At 52.2% G+C, this 13049-nt stretch overlaps 1 protein-coding gene and 1 pseudogene across 2 annotated transcripts in view; both read left to right on the top strand.

Annotated features, from left to right (window-relative positions):
* MAU2 (MAU2 sister chromatid cohesion factor) overlaps positions 1–13049 on the top strand; it is a 33739-nt gene that overhangs the window by 10698 nt on the left and 9992 nt on the right. For both annotated transcript variants that reach the window (XM_052644363.1, XM_052644362.1), the window contains exons 2-10: positions 6551–6568; positions 6938–7003; positions 7726–7821; positions 8762–8856; positions 10431–10458; positions 10819–10974; positions 11331–11477; positions 11565–11655; positions 12769–12872. In XM_052644363.1, the coding sequence (XP_052500323.1) occupies positions 6551–6568; positions 6938–7003; positions 7726–7821; positions 8762–8856; positions 10431–10458; positions 10819–10974; positions 11331–11477; positions 11565–11655; positions 12769–12872 (801 nt within the window). The remainder of the gene's footprint in view (positions 1–6550; positions 6569–6937; positions 7004–7725; positions 7822–8761; positions 8857–10430; positions 10459–10818; positions 10975–11330; positions 11478–11564; positions 11656–12768; positions 12873–13049) is intronic.
* LOC128051796 (uncharacterized) lies at positions 1978–2078 on the top strand (annotated as a pseudogene).

Genomic DNA, 13049 nt, shown 5'->3' with positions numbered 1-13049 from the left:
TACCACATTTATCTTTCTTATCCATTATTTTCACCATCTTTTGCTTTCCATATAAGAGACTAACCTTGTGTGTGTGTGTGTGTGTGTGTGTGTGTGTGTGTGTGTGTTTCGATTATTATTTCTGTCTCCTCCACTGTGTGTGTAAGCTTTCCAGAAGGAATGTGTCATAAGCTCACCCATATGTTTCATCAGTTCGTTCGTTAAGAGTTCCGAGGCGTGGAGGGTGTTTCACTCTATCCTTTGCAACTTTATCCAAATTGCAGCCATTGGTTTCTCAGGGGTACCTGCCTCTACAGGGCTTTGAATAACCTGCTGGCTGTCTCAGTCCCTGGACCTGCTCAGCAGACCGCAACTATTAGGGTACACAACAGGACACTTCACCTGAGAGCCTTCCCGTTTCGATGATGATATGGCAGTGATGTGGGTGTATCAACAGAATTCCTGACTCCCCTGGGACTTAACTAAATTGTTCATGATTATAAGGGATGTTGCTTTACCCAGAAATCTCTTGCCTAGATAATTTATGAAGTCATTTCTGCAGATTCTGTCAGATTTCGTGCTTTTTCATTTTTGCCTTCTTATCTTTCCTCTTGCTGCACACCTCTTCCTCTGTGAATTTTCAGTCTTCTCTTGTCTTACATTCACTGTTTTTCAAGCAGACAGTTCCACTTGTAGACAGTTCTGTTTCAGTCATTTGGGCTTCCACTGTGGAATTGAGAATCTACATTTCTGTATTTAGAAGTGTGTCTATTTCCCCCTTAACTTTCTTACTTTTGATTATATTACTTTTATCTCTTGACGTAGAACATGCTATCATTATCCTTATACTTTCCTGATTTGAAAGCTGCAGAGGAGTAAACGCCTCTTCTCTGGAATGGGTTTCTGTTGTTTGCTGTGATCCAGGCAGTCACCCTTTGGACGACGTGCCTTTCTAACTGCAGTATCTCTATCAATGCCAGTTTGGTTTCTCTGTGTATTTTCAGTGGGGCTACTTTTTAGTGGTTGTTTGACTTAGAAAGCTGCTCCAAATTGTGCCAGTCAGACACTCCTTCATTCTGCTTCCAGGTTTAGCCAGAGAGTCTATAGCTACCTTCCCGGCAAGTGATTAAAAGCTTCCTTTTTTTTCCCTGAAGGCCCTAAAGGGCTCACTTCTGGGCCTTTCATCATCAGGCACAGCAGAAGCAAATCTTTCATCCTTTAGGACAGCGGTCCTCAGCCTTTTTGGCACCAGGAACCAGTTTCGTGGAAGACAGTTTTCCCATGGACTGGGGTAGGAGAGGGGGTTGGTTTGGGGATGATTCAGACACAGTACCTTGATTGTGCACTTCACTTGCATTATTAGTACATTAGCTCCGCCTCAGGTCATCAGGCAGTAGGTCCTGAAGGTTGCGGGCCTCGGCTTAGGGCCCTGACCGTGCCCTGGTAAATCCCATGCCACATCGGTCAGCAGCAGAACTGGGTGCAGAAGCTGCGTTTGGATAGCTTAGTGTTCAGCATTCCCACAGAAGAATATCTGTGCCTCTTGCTGTTGGCATTTCCATTTTTTCCACGCATTCTCTGGGTCTCCTCTGACTTTAGAGTGTGAAATGTATTTAGGAACCATCACTTCATGGTTCTGGCAACTTGACCCCTGCTTCCCTGGTAGCCTCTGCTTCTTGTTCCGCCTAGGAACTATAGCATTGTTGGTGCCTGCCACGTGCCAGGCCCAGTGTTCTTGCTTCTTGGAGCACTGTCTCTTTGGATCCTCACCAAACGCACAAGGTCGAGACCACTTCCAGCTTGCTGATGACAGCACTGACTGGGCTGCTTGTAGCCATGGTCGTACGCGGAGAGGCAAGGCTGGCTCCTAAATGCCGTGCTTCTGTCCCAGAGGAATTGCAGTTGGTAACTTTTTCTACACATTTTGGTGATTAAAAATTTTTTTTAAGTTACCTTGGTTACAAGGTATAAGAGGCCTTAAAACACTCTCAGCTTTTTTCTCTCTTCAGCAGCTCCTGTACTAAAATTAGAATGATACAGAGAATATTAGCATGACCCTTGTGCAAGGATGCCAAATTCATGAAACATTCCATATTTTGGGGGGCCAAATTCTGTTATTTGCATGTGTAATCCCTTCTAATAAACTTAGGTGCTCAGAAATTTTAAAAGAAAACAACAAGCAAAAAACCCACTCTCAACTCTGAAGTGAATGTTCTAAGGAATAAGAGGTGTGCTGATCCCAGCCCTTCCACCCCTCAGGGTGCATGCTGGCCCTGTGGTGACCCTTGCTTTCCCTGAGAACCCTAAGGTGACCCCAGAGGCGTCTGGTGGGATCACTCACCTCTCTGCCTCACGCCTGCAGGCTGCCTGGCAGTGCAAGGGGCTCTTAACTTTGGCTGCTCTCCCATGACAAGGGAGAAGACATAAAAAGTATATTTTAATGTTACAAAGTAAAACATATGATGAGGTAGCGACCGTGGGTAAGGCATCCTACCTACTTTTGCTTGTGAGGTGGACATATCTGTCTATAGGTGTCTGATTATGGATGCATGTTGCAAGGTTTAAAAAGACGCAAAAGCAGAGTGCATTGATTGGCTTCTGACTGACAAGCCTTAGGAAGTGACTGGCTCACCTTGACGTGGAGCTGTCCTATAGCTTCAGGAATGGGTCATCTCATGGGGACAGCTCAAGGTGTCACTGATGCCTGAGCAAGAAGCAGTGATGTTTGAGGCCGAGATGTCTTGATGCCATTTAGTAATTAAAATTTTGTGTTTATAAGGTGTAAGCCTCAATTCTGTGGCTTTTTGTACAGAAGGAAACCCTCATTTCCTGGTGGTGCTAAAGTCTTCATTTGTGCAACAAATTTTCCTGAGAACCTCCCGTGGGCCAGCCTATTTTGGCACTGGGGACACATGAAGAGGAACATCATGGGGCTTTGTCTCGCGGCCCTCATCTGTGTGTGTGGGACAGGGCCACAGTGCATGCATGGGAGGATAGTGGCAGGTTGTGGCTCTGGGAATTGGATGCTAAGGACCACTGGGATCCATCTCCTCCAGAACTTGAAGTGTGGCCGACTCCCATGGGGGCCACATCTCAAACTTCATCCTCTGGCTCCTAGAGCAGTACTCCTGACATCCTCTTAGGCTGACAGACAAGGCCTTCCAGAAGATTTGAGTCTTAAGCCTTTGGACACCTTCCTGGCTCTCCTGGTGGCCACTCAAGGCCCCAGAGGGGTATGATGCTCTTTCTCCAAGCCTTAGGTCAGAAAAGAGAGAACTGGCAGAGAGAGAAACTGATCACTGTCACATCCGGCTCGGAGAAGAGAGCTGTCAGTGGAGTCCAGCCTGAGTGTCTACTGAATAGACGCTGAGCACACAAAAGCTCTAAATGAGATGACAGTTGATGGGCCCATGTAGGCCTGGGCCCGGCAGCACAGGCCAAGACGCTGGAGAAACAGGCATAGTGGCTTCTGGCTGTAGGCAACTGGCTGTGTCCCTTTTCAGTGTGCCCACCATGGACGTAGTTTCTTGTGGGCTTTCATCACCTCTGGATTTGGAGTATGCCTTGTGCAGTGAGATCAAATTGCCAACATCCGTTAGATCATTGAAAAGGCAAGAGAGTTCCAGGAAGACATCTACTTTTGCTTTATTGACTATGCCAAAGCATTTGTGTGGATCACAACAAATTGTGGAAAATTCTTAAAGAGATGGGAATACCAGACCACCTTACCTGCCTCCTGAGAAATCTGTATGCAGGTCAAGAAGCAACAGTTAGAACCGGATATGGAATAGACTGGTTCCAAATGGGAAAATGAGTACGTCAAGGCTGTGTATTGTCACCCTGCTTATTTAACTTACATGCAGAATACATCATGCAAAATGCCAGGCTAGATGAAGCACAAGCTGGAATAAAGATTGCTGGGAGAAATATTAATAACCCCAGATACACAGATGACACCACCATTATGGCAGAAAGTGAAGAGGAACTAAAAAGCCCCCTAATGAAAGCGAAAGAGGAAAGTGAAAAAGTTGGCTTAAAACTCAACATTCAAAAAACTAAGATCATGGCATCCAGCCCCATCACTTCATGGCAAATAGAGGGGGAAACAGTGAGAGGCTTATATTTGGGGGCTCCAAAATCACTGTAGATGGTGACTACAGCCATGAAATTAAAAGACACTTGCTTCTTGGAAGAAAAGCTATTAACCTAGACAGCATATTGAAAAGCAGAGACATTACTTTGCCAACAAAGGTCTGTCTAGTCAAAGCTATGGTTTTTCCGATAGTCATGTATGGATGTAAGAGTTGAACTAAAAAGAAAGCTGAGCACCAAAGAATTGATGCTTTTGAACTGTGGTGTTGGAGAAGACTCTAGAGAATCCCTTAGAGTGCAAGGAGATCCAACCAGACCATCCTAAAGGAAATCAGTCCTGAATATTCATTGGAAGGACTGATGCTGAGGCTGAAACTCCAATACTTTGTCCACCTCGTGTGAAGAGTTGACTCTTTTGAAAAGACCCTGATGCTGGGAAAGATTGAGGGCAGGAGGAGAAGGGTATGACAGAGAATGAGATGGTTGGATGGCGTCACCGACTCAATGGACATGAGTTTGAGTAAACTCCGGGAGTTGGTGATGGACAGGGAGGCCTGGCATGCTGCAGTCCATGGGGTTGCAAAGAGTCAGACACGACTGAATGACTGAACTGAACTGAACTTGTGTGGTAAGGAGAGCATCTCTGGACCACAGACTCAAAAAGAAGGCTTCTTCAGTCCACTGGAGGAGTTTCACCTCGTCTTGTTGCCCTTTTCATCTCTGTTGGGGGGCAGTGACACTCCGGTGCGGTCAGCTTTGTGCCAGGTCCTGAGGTGTGGCTAGATTTGACTTGGAGACTCCTGTGTGTGGTGGGTTTACCCACTCCGCCTTGACTACCCGTCTGGGTTGTTCAGAGCAAGCCACGCGGAGCTCCAAGTGAAAGGCAAATGCTTCCCGTGTGTGTTTTTATCCGCCGTGTACTCTCTCTAAAGGGCTCCCCTTGAGCATGAAGGCCTTGCCCAAGACAGGTTTTACATGTGGAGATTGAGTCATGGAACTTCAGAATCTCAAGGTTGGACCAGGTGTTAGCATGTCCCTAACCCAGCTTTTAGTCACATAGTTTCCTCCAGTTGTCCCTCCCAATTGGTGGCCCTCAGGAGTGAGCATCTCTTGCTGAAGGCTGAGTGGGAAGGAGTGGCTTCTGAAGAATGCAAGCCCCTGCTTCTGTGTTTACCAGCTTCGTGACATCACACACGTGGCTGGAGCTGAGCCTGTCCTCACTGTCTCTGTAGATGGCCTCCAGCCAAGGAGCCTCACTCTGGGGCCACACTCATGGCAGCAGGCACTGCCCATGTCTCTCTGGGGACCCTGAGCTCCTTCCAGGCCTTGTTGCCTTGGGAGGGGACACTCAGTCTGGTTGCACAGTGCCTTTTGCCTGGGCTCTATATACATGTGGTGTGTGTGAGAGAGAGAGTATGGGAGACAGAGACAGACAGGAGCCCAGTGACTCTCCAATGTTCTAAGTTCCTCTGTCCCTCTCCTCCGCTCCTATTAACTCCCCCTCCTGGCCCACCTGTGTCTTTGAGGGGCTGGTCTCCAGACCAGCTAAGTCATCCCCAGCCTCTTGGGTGACTTCCCTGGCCACTACTCATTCAGCCCCAGACACATCCCTAGCCCCAAGGCTGCCCCTCTGGCCTCACCAGCCTTTCTCCCTGTCAGGCAACAGATCTGTGGGCCTTGAGCCTCTGTCTCCTCTTTCTTCTCCTCCTCCTCCCTCTGCATCCTCCCAGCAACCGCTAAAGCTCTGAGAGTGTTTGCAGGATGAGCGGATCAGCAGGAACTGTGTCAGGTGTGTGCTTGTGTCTCAGATGGTCTGAGAGACTATGGTCGTGGTGGTGGTGTGGGGGACTGCCCTGGGACCGCACCATTTCCTGCTGGAACGTGAAACTCCAGGGCACAGTTACCCCCACGTGGGACCTTGTCGTTGTCTGAACCGCGTACCAGCATGCGCACGAGCAGGGGTGGTGAGCTCAGATCTCAGAATCATCGCTGCCCACCCCCGTCCTTCTGTAGTGCTCCTCCCTCCCCTCTGAGGCTAACTTTGCTCATTTCCAAGCATCTTTATATGTCTTTTCCCCGGGAAAGACTAACCCTCAGACCTCCTCTCTAATTGTATTAAATTGATTTCTTGTGCCATGATTTGCTGTGGGTGTGCCGCAGTAAGTAGCATGTGGTGGCCTTTCTGTGCTCCTTCCCCTTCTGAAGATTAGCTGCCCCAGTGAGAGGGGGCTCCAGTTCTGACTCCAGAGCCTGGAAAGACAGGAAGCCCACCAGTAGGGGAGCACGTATATGTTACCCTCCCCCAGACACACCACAGCTGCTGGGTTAGAGGAAAAGCCAGCCCACTTCTCAAGCTGAGCAGGCCATCTTCCCACCTAACTAAACACCTGCAGCCTTTGGTGACAGGACAACCCGTGTGAACCCCCATGCAAAGCTGCTTAACTGTTTGAGAATTAACTCTTTTTTCTTTCTCTTTCAGTGGTTGATATCACAGCAAGTATCCTTTCCTTGGTACTATTCCCTTTAAGGAAAGCTCCTTCTAAATAAAAACATGTGTTATAAACTTGAATTCTGCTTATAACGCACACTTTGGGTTTGGGCTTTGCCCCACAGATTCCCTGGAGCATCCCTTCAGACCCAGCAGCTTCTTCCTGGGTGCTCCGCTCCTCTTCATGCCCTAGCGTCTAGCTCCACACCAGCCAGCAGCAAGCCCAGGGATTACTACGGGAATACGTGAACTTGGGGTTTTAGAGCAGACGGGGATGTGCCCATCCAGCCAGCCTCTGCAGCGTCAGAATGCTGAAGTGTGGCCCTTTTAAACTGACCATTTTGTAGTGTCTCTACTTCCTTAACAAGACATCACTAGATCCCACAGTTTGAAGATGTTAAGTTTGAAGCAGCGAGTCTTCTGTCCGAGTTATACTGTCAAGAGGTAAGAACATATAAAGGCTTCTGAAAGCAAACCCCCTCTCCTTGTAGTGAAGGCACAGGGGCAGATTGGGAGTCACAGGAGTGGATTCCCTTCTGGCTTTTAAGACTTTGCATAATTTTCCTGTCTTCCACACCTGGAGTTGGTGATGGACAGGGAGGCCTGGCGTGCTGCAGTCCATGGGGTTGCAAAGAGTCAGAGACGACTGAGCGGCTGAACTGAACTGAACACGTGGTACAGGGCAGCCCTGGATGACCGCTTGCTGACAAAGGCTAGCAGAGTCTTTTTCTACTGAGGACTGTGCAAAGTAGCCCTGTTCCTGGGCTAAAGATGATTGATTCCTGAACGAGTTCACATAGTGTAGCTGAAGCTGGTTTCTGACCTCAAGTGTAACTGAAAGTTGCCTTTCTCCAGTTTCTGCAGTGACTCCTGTTTCACGCCCTTGGCCTCTCACTCTGGTTACAGTTCAGAAAAGATGGTAATTGTTATCAATTTGACTGTTCAGGAATTTGAACTAAAGCTACTTTCAGTTTAGTTGAATAGGGAATTATTTTAAGATCAGTGTGAAAAGCTTCCCAGCCGGTGAGGCTAATAAAATATCTTTTCTTTTTAAATGAAGCAGATCTTTTGGTAAGTGTGTCTGGGAATGGCCTTCTGGGTCCACAGCTGCTGCAGAAGGAATCCAGCTTGGTTTTTCCTCCTTAAATGTGACTGTTTGCTTTCAGAATTCCGTGGACGCAGCAAAGCCACTGCTGCGGAAAGCTATCCAGATCTCCCAGCAGACCCCGTACTGGCACTGCCGCCTGCTCTTCCAGCTCGCTGTGCGTACTGTGGGCCCGACCAGATGCACGGGCGCCGGTTGGGTGGGCGGCTCTCTGGGCTGGGCTTCCCTGGCTGCAGTGGAGGAGCCCGCAGGCCAGGTGGACTCATTGGAGATGTCTCTCCATCCCGGCTCGGCCCATACCGCCCTGTCTCTGGCCACCCCCTGGCCTCCTCTGACCCTGACGCAGCCTGCCCACCAGCCACTTCTTGCCTGCCCTCTGTGATGAAGCCCCATCACCTGCCTGTGCACACAGTGGGGCCTGGGCTGCAGTGTCACCTGCTCCCTGGGGGAGCCTCTTAATGCCAGGAGGATTTGGCTCAGAGGATCCCCTGCTGAGGAGAGCTCACCTAGCCTGAGCGGCTGCCGTCTCTCCAAGCGCCCTCCTGCCCGACACGTGCACTGCCGTCCTTGAATCCTCCCATGTGTTTTTGTGCTTTTCGTCAGAGGAGGAAGCAAGCGAGGTAGTGAGTCACTTGCCTCAGGTCACAGAGTAGGTGGGTGCGGTGAGTGGAGCCCAAGCTCTCAGCTGAGGCCTCACAGGGGTCCCTGCCTTTCAGCCTGCGTTTGAAACTCCCACAGACCCTTACCCCTGAAAGAGGCCCTTCTTGTTTGAGGCTCCTCTGGCTGCTCCCCTAGTGACCGGCCCCTGAAGGCAACCTGCGAAGCGCACAGGCATATTTGCACAGCCCTCAGGGATCTGTGCCCATTAGTGTTACTGCCAGCTCTGTGCACCATTAAGCTGTAGACAAAGCGGAGTTCTGTACCCAAAGCAATTAGTGTTGATGAGGTAATATGCTTAATTTAGCTCAGAACTGATACTAAGGCAATTTTGCTGATGGGGGGAGGTTTTGTGTAACTTGCTTGCAAGGTAGCAGGTCAGATATGATAAGTCTGGTGGTTTGGAAGTGAGGGTCATTGCTCTTTTCTCCTTTTCTCAGCAACTGCACACACTTGAGAAGGACCTGGTGTCAGCCTGCGACCTCCTGGGTGTGGGGGCCGAGTATGCCCGGGTGGTGGGCTCTGAGTACACACGGTAGGCACCCCCTCCTCGGGCCCTTTCTCCTCCCACTTGGGGAAGTTTGGTCATCTTGGTCCTGGACAGCAAATAGAAATGGCATCTTGGTGTGAAATGCTGACCACCCTTATTCACAGTAAGAGACATGCAGATTCAGGCGGCCCGGAGATGCTTCTGCCCCACCGATTCATGAAGTGAGAAGTTGTTGAGCTGGCTGTGCGGGTGAGGGGCAGCTGGCGTTCTCAGCACTGTGAGCGCTTGCGTGTTTCTAGCATCTCTTGAAATAAAAAGGGCCTGTGTGATGTACTGGGTGATCCCCTTCCTGGTGGGGGTGAGAGTGGTGCTTGTAGGTCCCGTGGGCAGCATAGTTGGCAGCCAGTCCCCATTCAGGTACCCGGGAGTGTTCAGGTGTACAACAGGGGACAGAGGAAGAGGACTTCTGTGTAACAGAACAGACATAGGCTTGTACTGTGTGTGAAACGGCTTAAACTACCTGGAGGCTAGTGCGCTGGGGTTGGGGTTGGGGTCAGAGGCCACCAGTGCTTCCCCGCGCGTCCTCTTAGAGGGCCGCCAGCCTCTTTCCACCCCGAAGAGAAGAATCCTCTGGAGCAGGACCCAAGCCCCTGGGAGCAGCACTCTTACTCTGTTGTGTGTGTGTTGGGATTGTGAAAAGTTCTCTAACACAGACTCCAAGCTTGCCCGTGGGGTTGTGGGGACAGAACAGTTCCTAAGTGTATTCTCTTGAGTTCTGGACTTGTAAGTGCTCACACGGGTGCACACAGCTCCCCAAGACTCTCATCCCTGAGCCACCCTGACCCGGGATGGACACTGTCACATGGTCTGGTCCTCGTCATGCTGCAGCCGTTACTAGGTTCGGGGTGACACTCAATGACTTGCAGGCCACAGGGATGGCTGCACGCTGCACATGTTCACAAGTGTCCTCAAGACATGCCTCTGTACCACTGTGGGCAGGTAACCGGGGTGGGCTTCGCCAGGGCATGGCGCCTACAGGTCTCCTGATGCAGAACTTCTGATCTCAGATGTGAGGCCTAGTGAGGTGATAATATGGGAACCTTGACGTGAAGTGCTAGACCTTAGACTTCAACAGTCAGATAGGAGACCCTCGGGTGTCCATGCCGTGAGGTAACAACAAAGGATGACGGGTGGCCGGGAGTGTAGACATCTCTCACTGTGCGACTGGGGCCCGTGCTGCTCAGGCTCGTCACCTGAACCATGCCCACTTGACGGGGCGTCAGCTGCCCCAGCACATCAGGGCTCTGCACGGACTGGCGGGCCCGCAGCCCCTCAGCTGCTCCTAAAAGCAGCGGGCTCAGCCATTGGACCACCAGGGAAGTCCTCACTCCATGCTTTCTTGAGCACCTGTTTCTGCCTTCTGAGATTTTGAACCTCATGAGTCCCTAAACAAGAAGAAAGTTACAGGAAGATAGAACAAAATAGAGCACGCTTATTGGCCAGGGTCCATTGTCATCCATTTAACGGCCCCAGAGGTCGGGTCCCTGTGCATGTTGAGGTGGCAGTCATCCTAGGGGTTGCCTGGGCCTCCCAGACCTGACGCCCCCTCTCTTTCCCAGGGCACTGTTCCTGCTCAGCAAAGGCATGGTAAGTGGAGGCTGGGCAGGATAAGGTGTGGGGGACATGAGTTTGGGTTCCCAGGGTCTGCCAAGGCTTTGCCTGCTTGCCATGTCATGGCCCATCAGTTGCCCAGACCCTCAGGCACGGCAGGTAGCCATGAGAGGCAGACCCTGTCCCCCGCCCCCCAGCTGGATTCAGAGACAAAGCTCCGATTCCAGGCTGCGGGATTTGTGCTGATGGAGGAGCCGCCTCGGTTGAAGCTGCCTGGACTTGGGTTCCAGCCTGGCTTTGTGCCCTCCCTTTGGGGTGCCAGCAGTTGCACATGGGCAGGTGGGTGGCAGCCCTGTGCACCAGGAGAGCCCCCAGCACCTGCTCCTCTCCCCACAGCTGCTGCTGATGGAGCGCAAGCTGCAGGAAGTCCACCCACTGCTGACCCTCTGTGGACAGATAGTTGAGAACTGGCAAGGGAACCCCATCCAGAAAGAGTCTCTGCGTGTCTTCTTCCTGGTGCTCCAGGTGACCCACTACCTGGATGCTGGGCAGGTGTGTACTGCCTCCCACGTGCTGGCTGCTGGGGAGCAGGCAGGTGGTGGATGGGCCTCTGACTGAGAATTCAGTTCTGCGATTGCCTCCTGTCCCTCCCCACCAGCCACACTTCCTTGGTTCTCCCACCCACACCCACCTTTGCCTGTTGGGCCGAGCACTTCACTCGATGCATAGAAGCAGAGCAGAGTCTTACAGGGTGCTGACAGCTGCGGAGATGGCCTGTAGGGCCTTGGGATGGGGCAAGGCCGGCAGGACCTGGCAGGCTGCCACCGCGGGTGCCTGCCTCTTCAGGGTGTGGCACCCGACAGGAGCAGATGGGCGGCCAGGTGTGCAGTGCTGTCTGCCTGCTGCAGGTAAAGAGCGTGAAGCCATGCCTGAAGCAGCTGCAGCAGTGCATCCAGACCATCTCCACACTGCACGATGACGAGATCCTACCCAGCAACCCTGCTGACCTCTTCCACTGGCTGCCCAAGGAGCACATGTGCGTGCTTGTCTACCTGGTGAGTCCCTGCAGGGGCTGGAGCCTGGCGGCCCGGGTGAGAGAGGAGAGGGCTTCAGTGGCCACCACCATCTGACCTTGTCGCCAGGTGACCGTGATGCACTCCATGCAAGCTGGCTACCTGGAGAAGGCGCAGAAGTACACGGACAAGGCCCTCATGCAGCTGGAAAAGCTCAAGAGTAAGTCAGGCCCTGTGGGGCTCTGGGTCGAGTAGCGTCCTGGTGGGCAGCCCACCCATCACTGCCAGTGTTGGGCCTGGAGGACGTTGAAGGACTGCAGCATGGGTCCCCGCTCCATGGGTCTTGCACCCCAGTTGGCCGATAGGGATGATCGGGTTCAGGCAGAGCCATGCCAGGCCTGGACGGGATCCTTGCTCCCCAGGGAGGTTGGGTGAGTACTTGGAGCATCTCTGTCGTATCACCTTCACCGCACAGAGTCATGGGGCTTAGTGGGACTCCCCCGCAACCTGCGGGGACGGCAGCGCCCAGCTGAAAGGCGGTGGCTGCTTTTGCTGTCACTTTTCAGCATTGTGATGTGGATTGTGCTTAGGGTGAGATCGGAATTGGAACTTGACTGACAGCAGATCCTCTGGGGTCCTAGGTTCTTCTGGGATTCTTGACTAGTCTGTCCTGGGTAGTCGAGGACCTTTGACTAGTGGGAACCCAGAGCCTCGCATGTCCCTGGCTGGCTTGTGCCCCGTTCATCCTGTCCACTCCCTGTGCCTTTGTCAGTGCTGCTGGGGAGGAGCCAGAGAGCCAGATTTCGCAGGGACTACTTTTCTTTCAGATGAGTTGGGAAAGTGCTGTCTGATTCCAGCGTGAGGACGGCTGCTTGGAACAGCCAGAAGCTGTGGTCCCCCCCACTGTTGTTTGAGGCCTGTTGCATAGTGTGCTGGGCAACCTCAACATTTCTAGAACCTGTGGTGCACAGCGTGCCCCTGAGCACTCACCTGGGTCGGGGCAGGGGTGCAGGTTGAGGATGGAAAACAGATCCCTTTAGGAATTTCTTGCTCTTAAAATACTCTGGTCACCAAAACCTGGCTATGAACCTGATTCTTCACCTGGACAGGGAGATGGGCCCCCTTGCTTTAGGGTGCTGTGAGCACCAAGTAAGGCGACAGACTGGGTGCTAGGCCAGCGCCTGGTAGAGCAAGTGGGCTCAGACTCAAGCAGCTGAGGGGCTGGCCTGGCAGGAGGGCTCGGAGCCAGCAGGAGGCAGGCACGTGGGCCAGCGTCTCCTCGGTGGTCTCCTTCTCCCACGCCTCACGGGCTCACCCTGCCTCTCGCCCCCAGTGCTCGACTGCAGCCCCATCCTGTCCTCCTTCCAAGTGATCCTGCTGGAGCACATCATCATGTGCCGGCTCGTCACAGGACACAAGGCCACCGCGCTGCAGGAGGTAGGCCCCCGGGGGCCGCGTGCACACAGGATGGGAAGGCTGGGGGAGGGCCATTTGAATTTGCTGGGTCCTGAGGGTGTCACTTGGGAGAATGTAACCTGGCCAGCCATGAGCCTGCATGGACATAATCAGGTTTTTACCTAAAAGTTTTTATGCCCAAGGAGCATGGGGTCTGGG

Source organism: Budorcas taxicolor, chromosome 7, assembly GCF_023091745.1.
Source record: "Budorcas taxicolor isolate Tak-1 chromosome 7, Takin1.1, whole genome shotgun sequence".
Taxonomy (NCBI): domain Eukaryota; kingdom Metazoa; phylum Chordata; class Mammalia; order Artiodactyla; family Bovidae; genus Budorcas; species Budorcas taxicolor.
The sequence above is the reverse complement of the archived record's forward strand: the minus strand, read 5'-3'. Positions and strand labels throughout refer to the sequence as shown.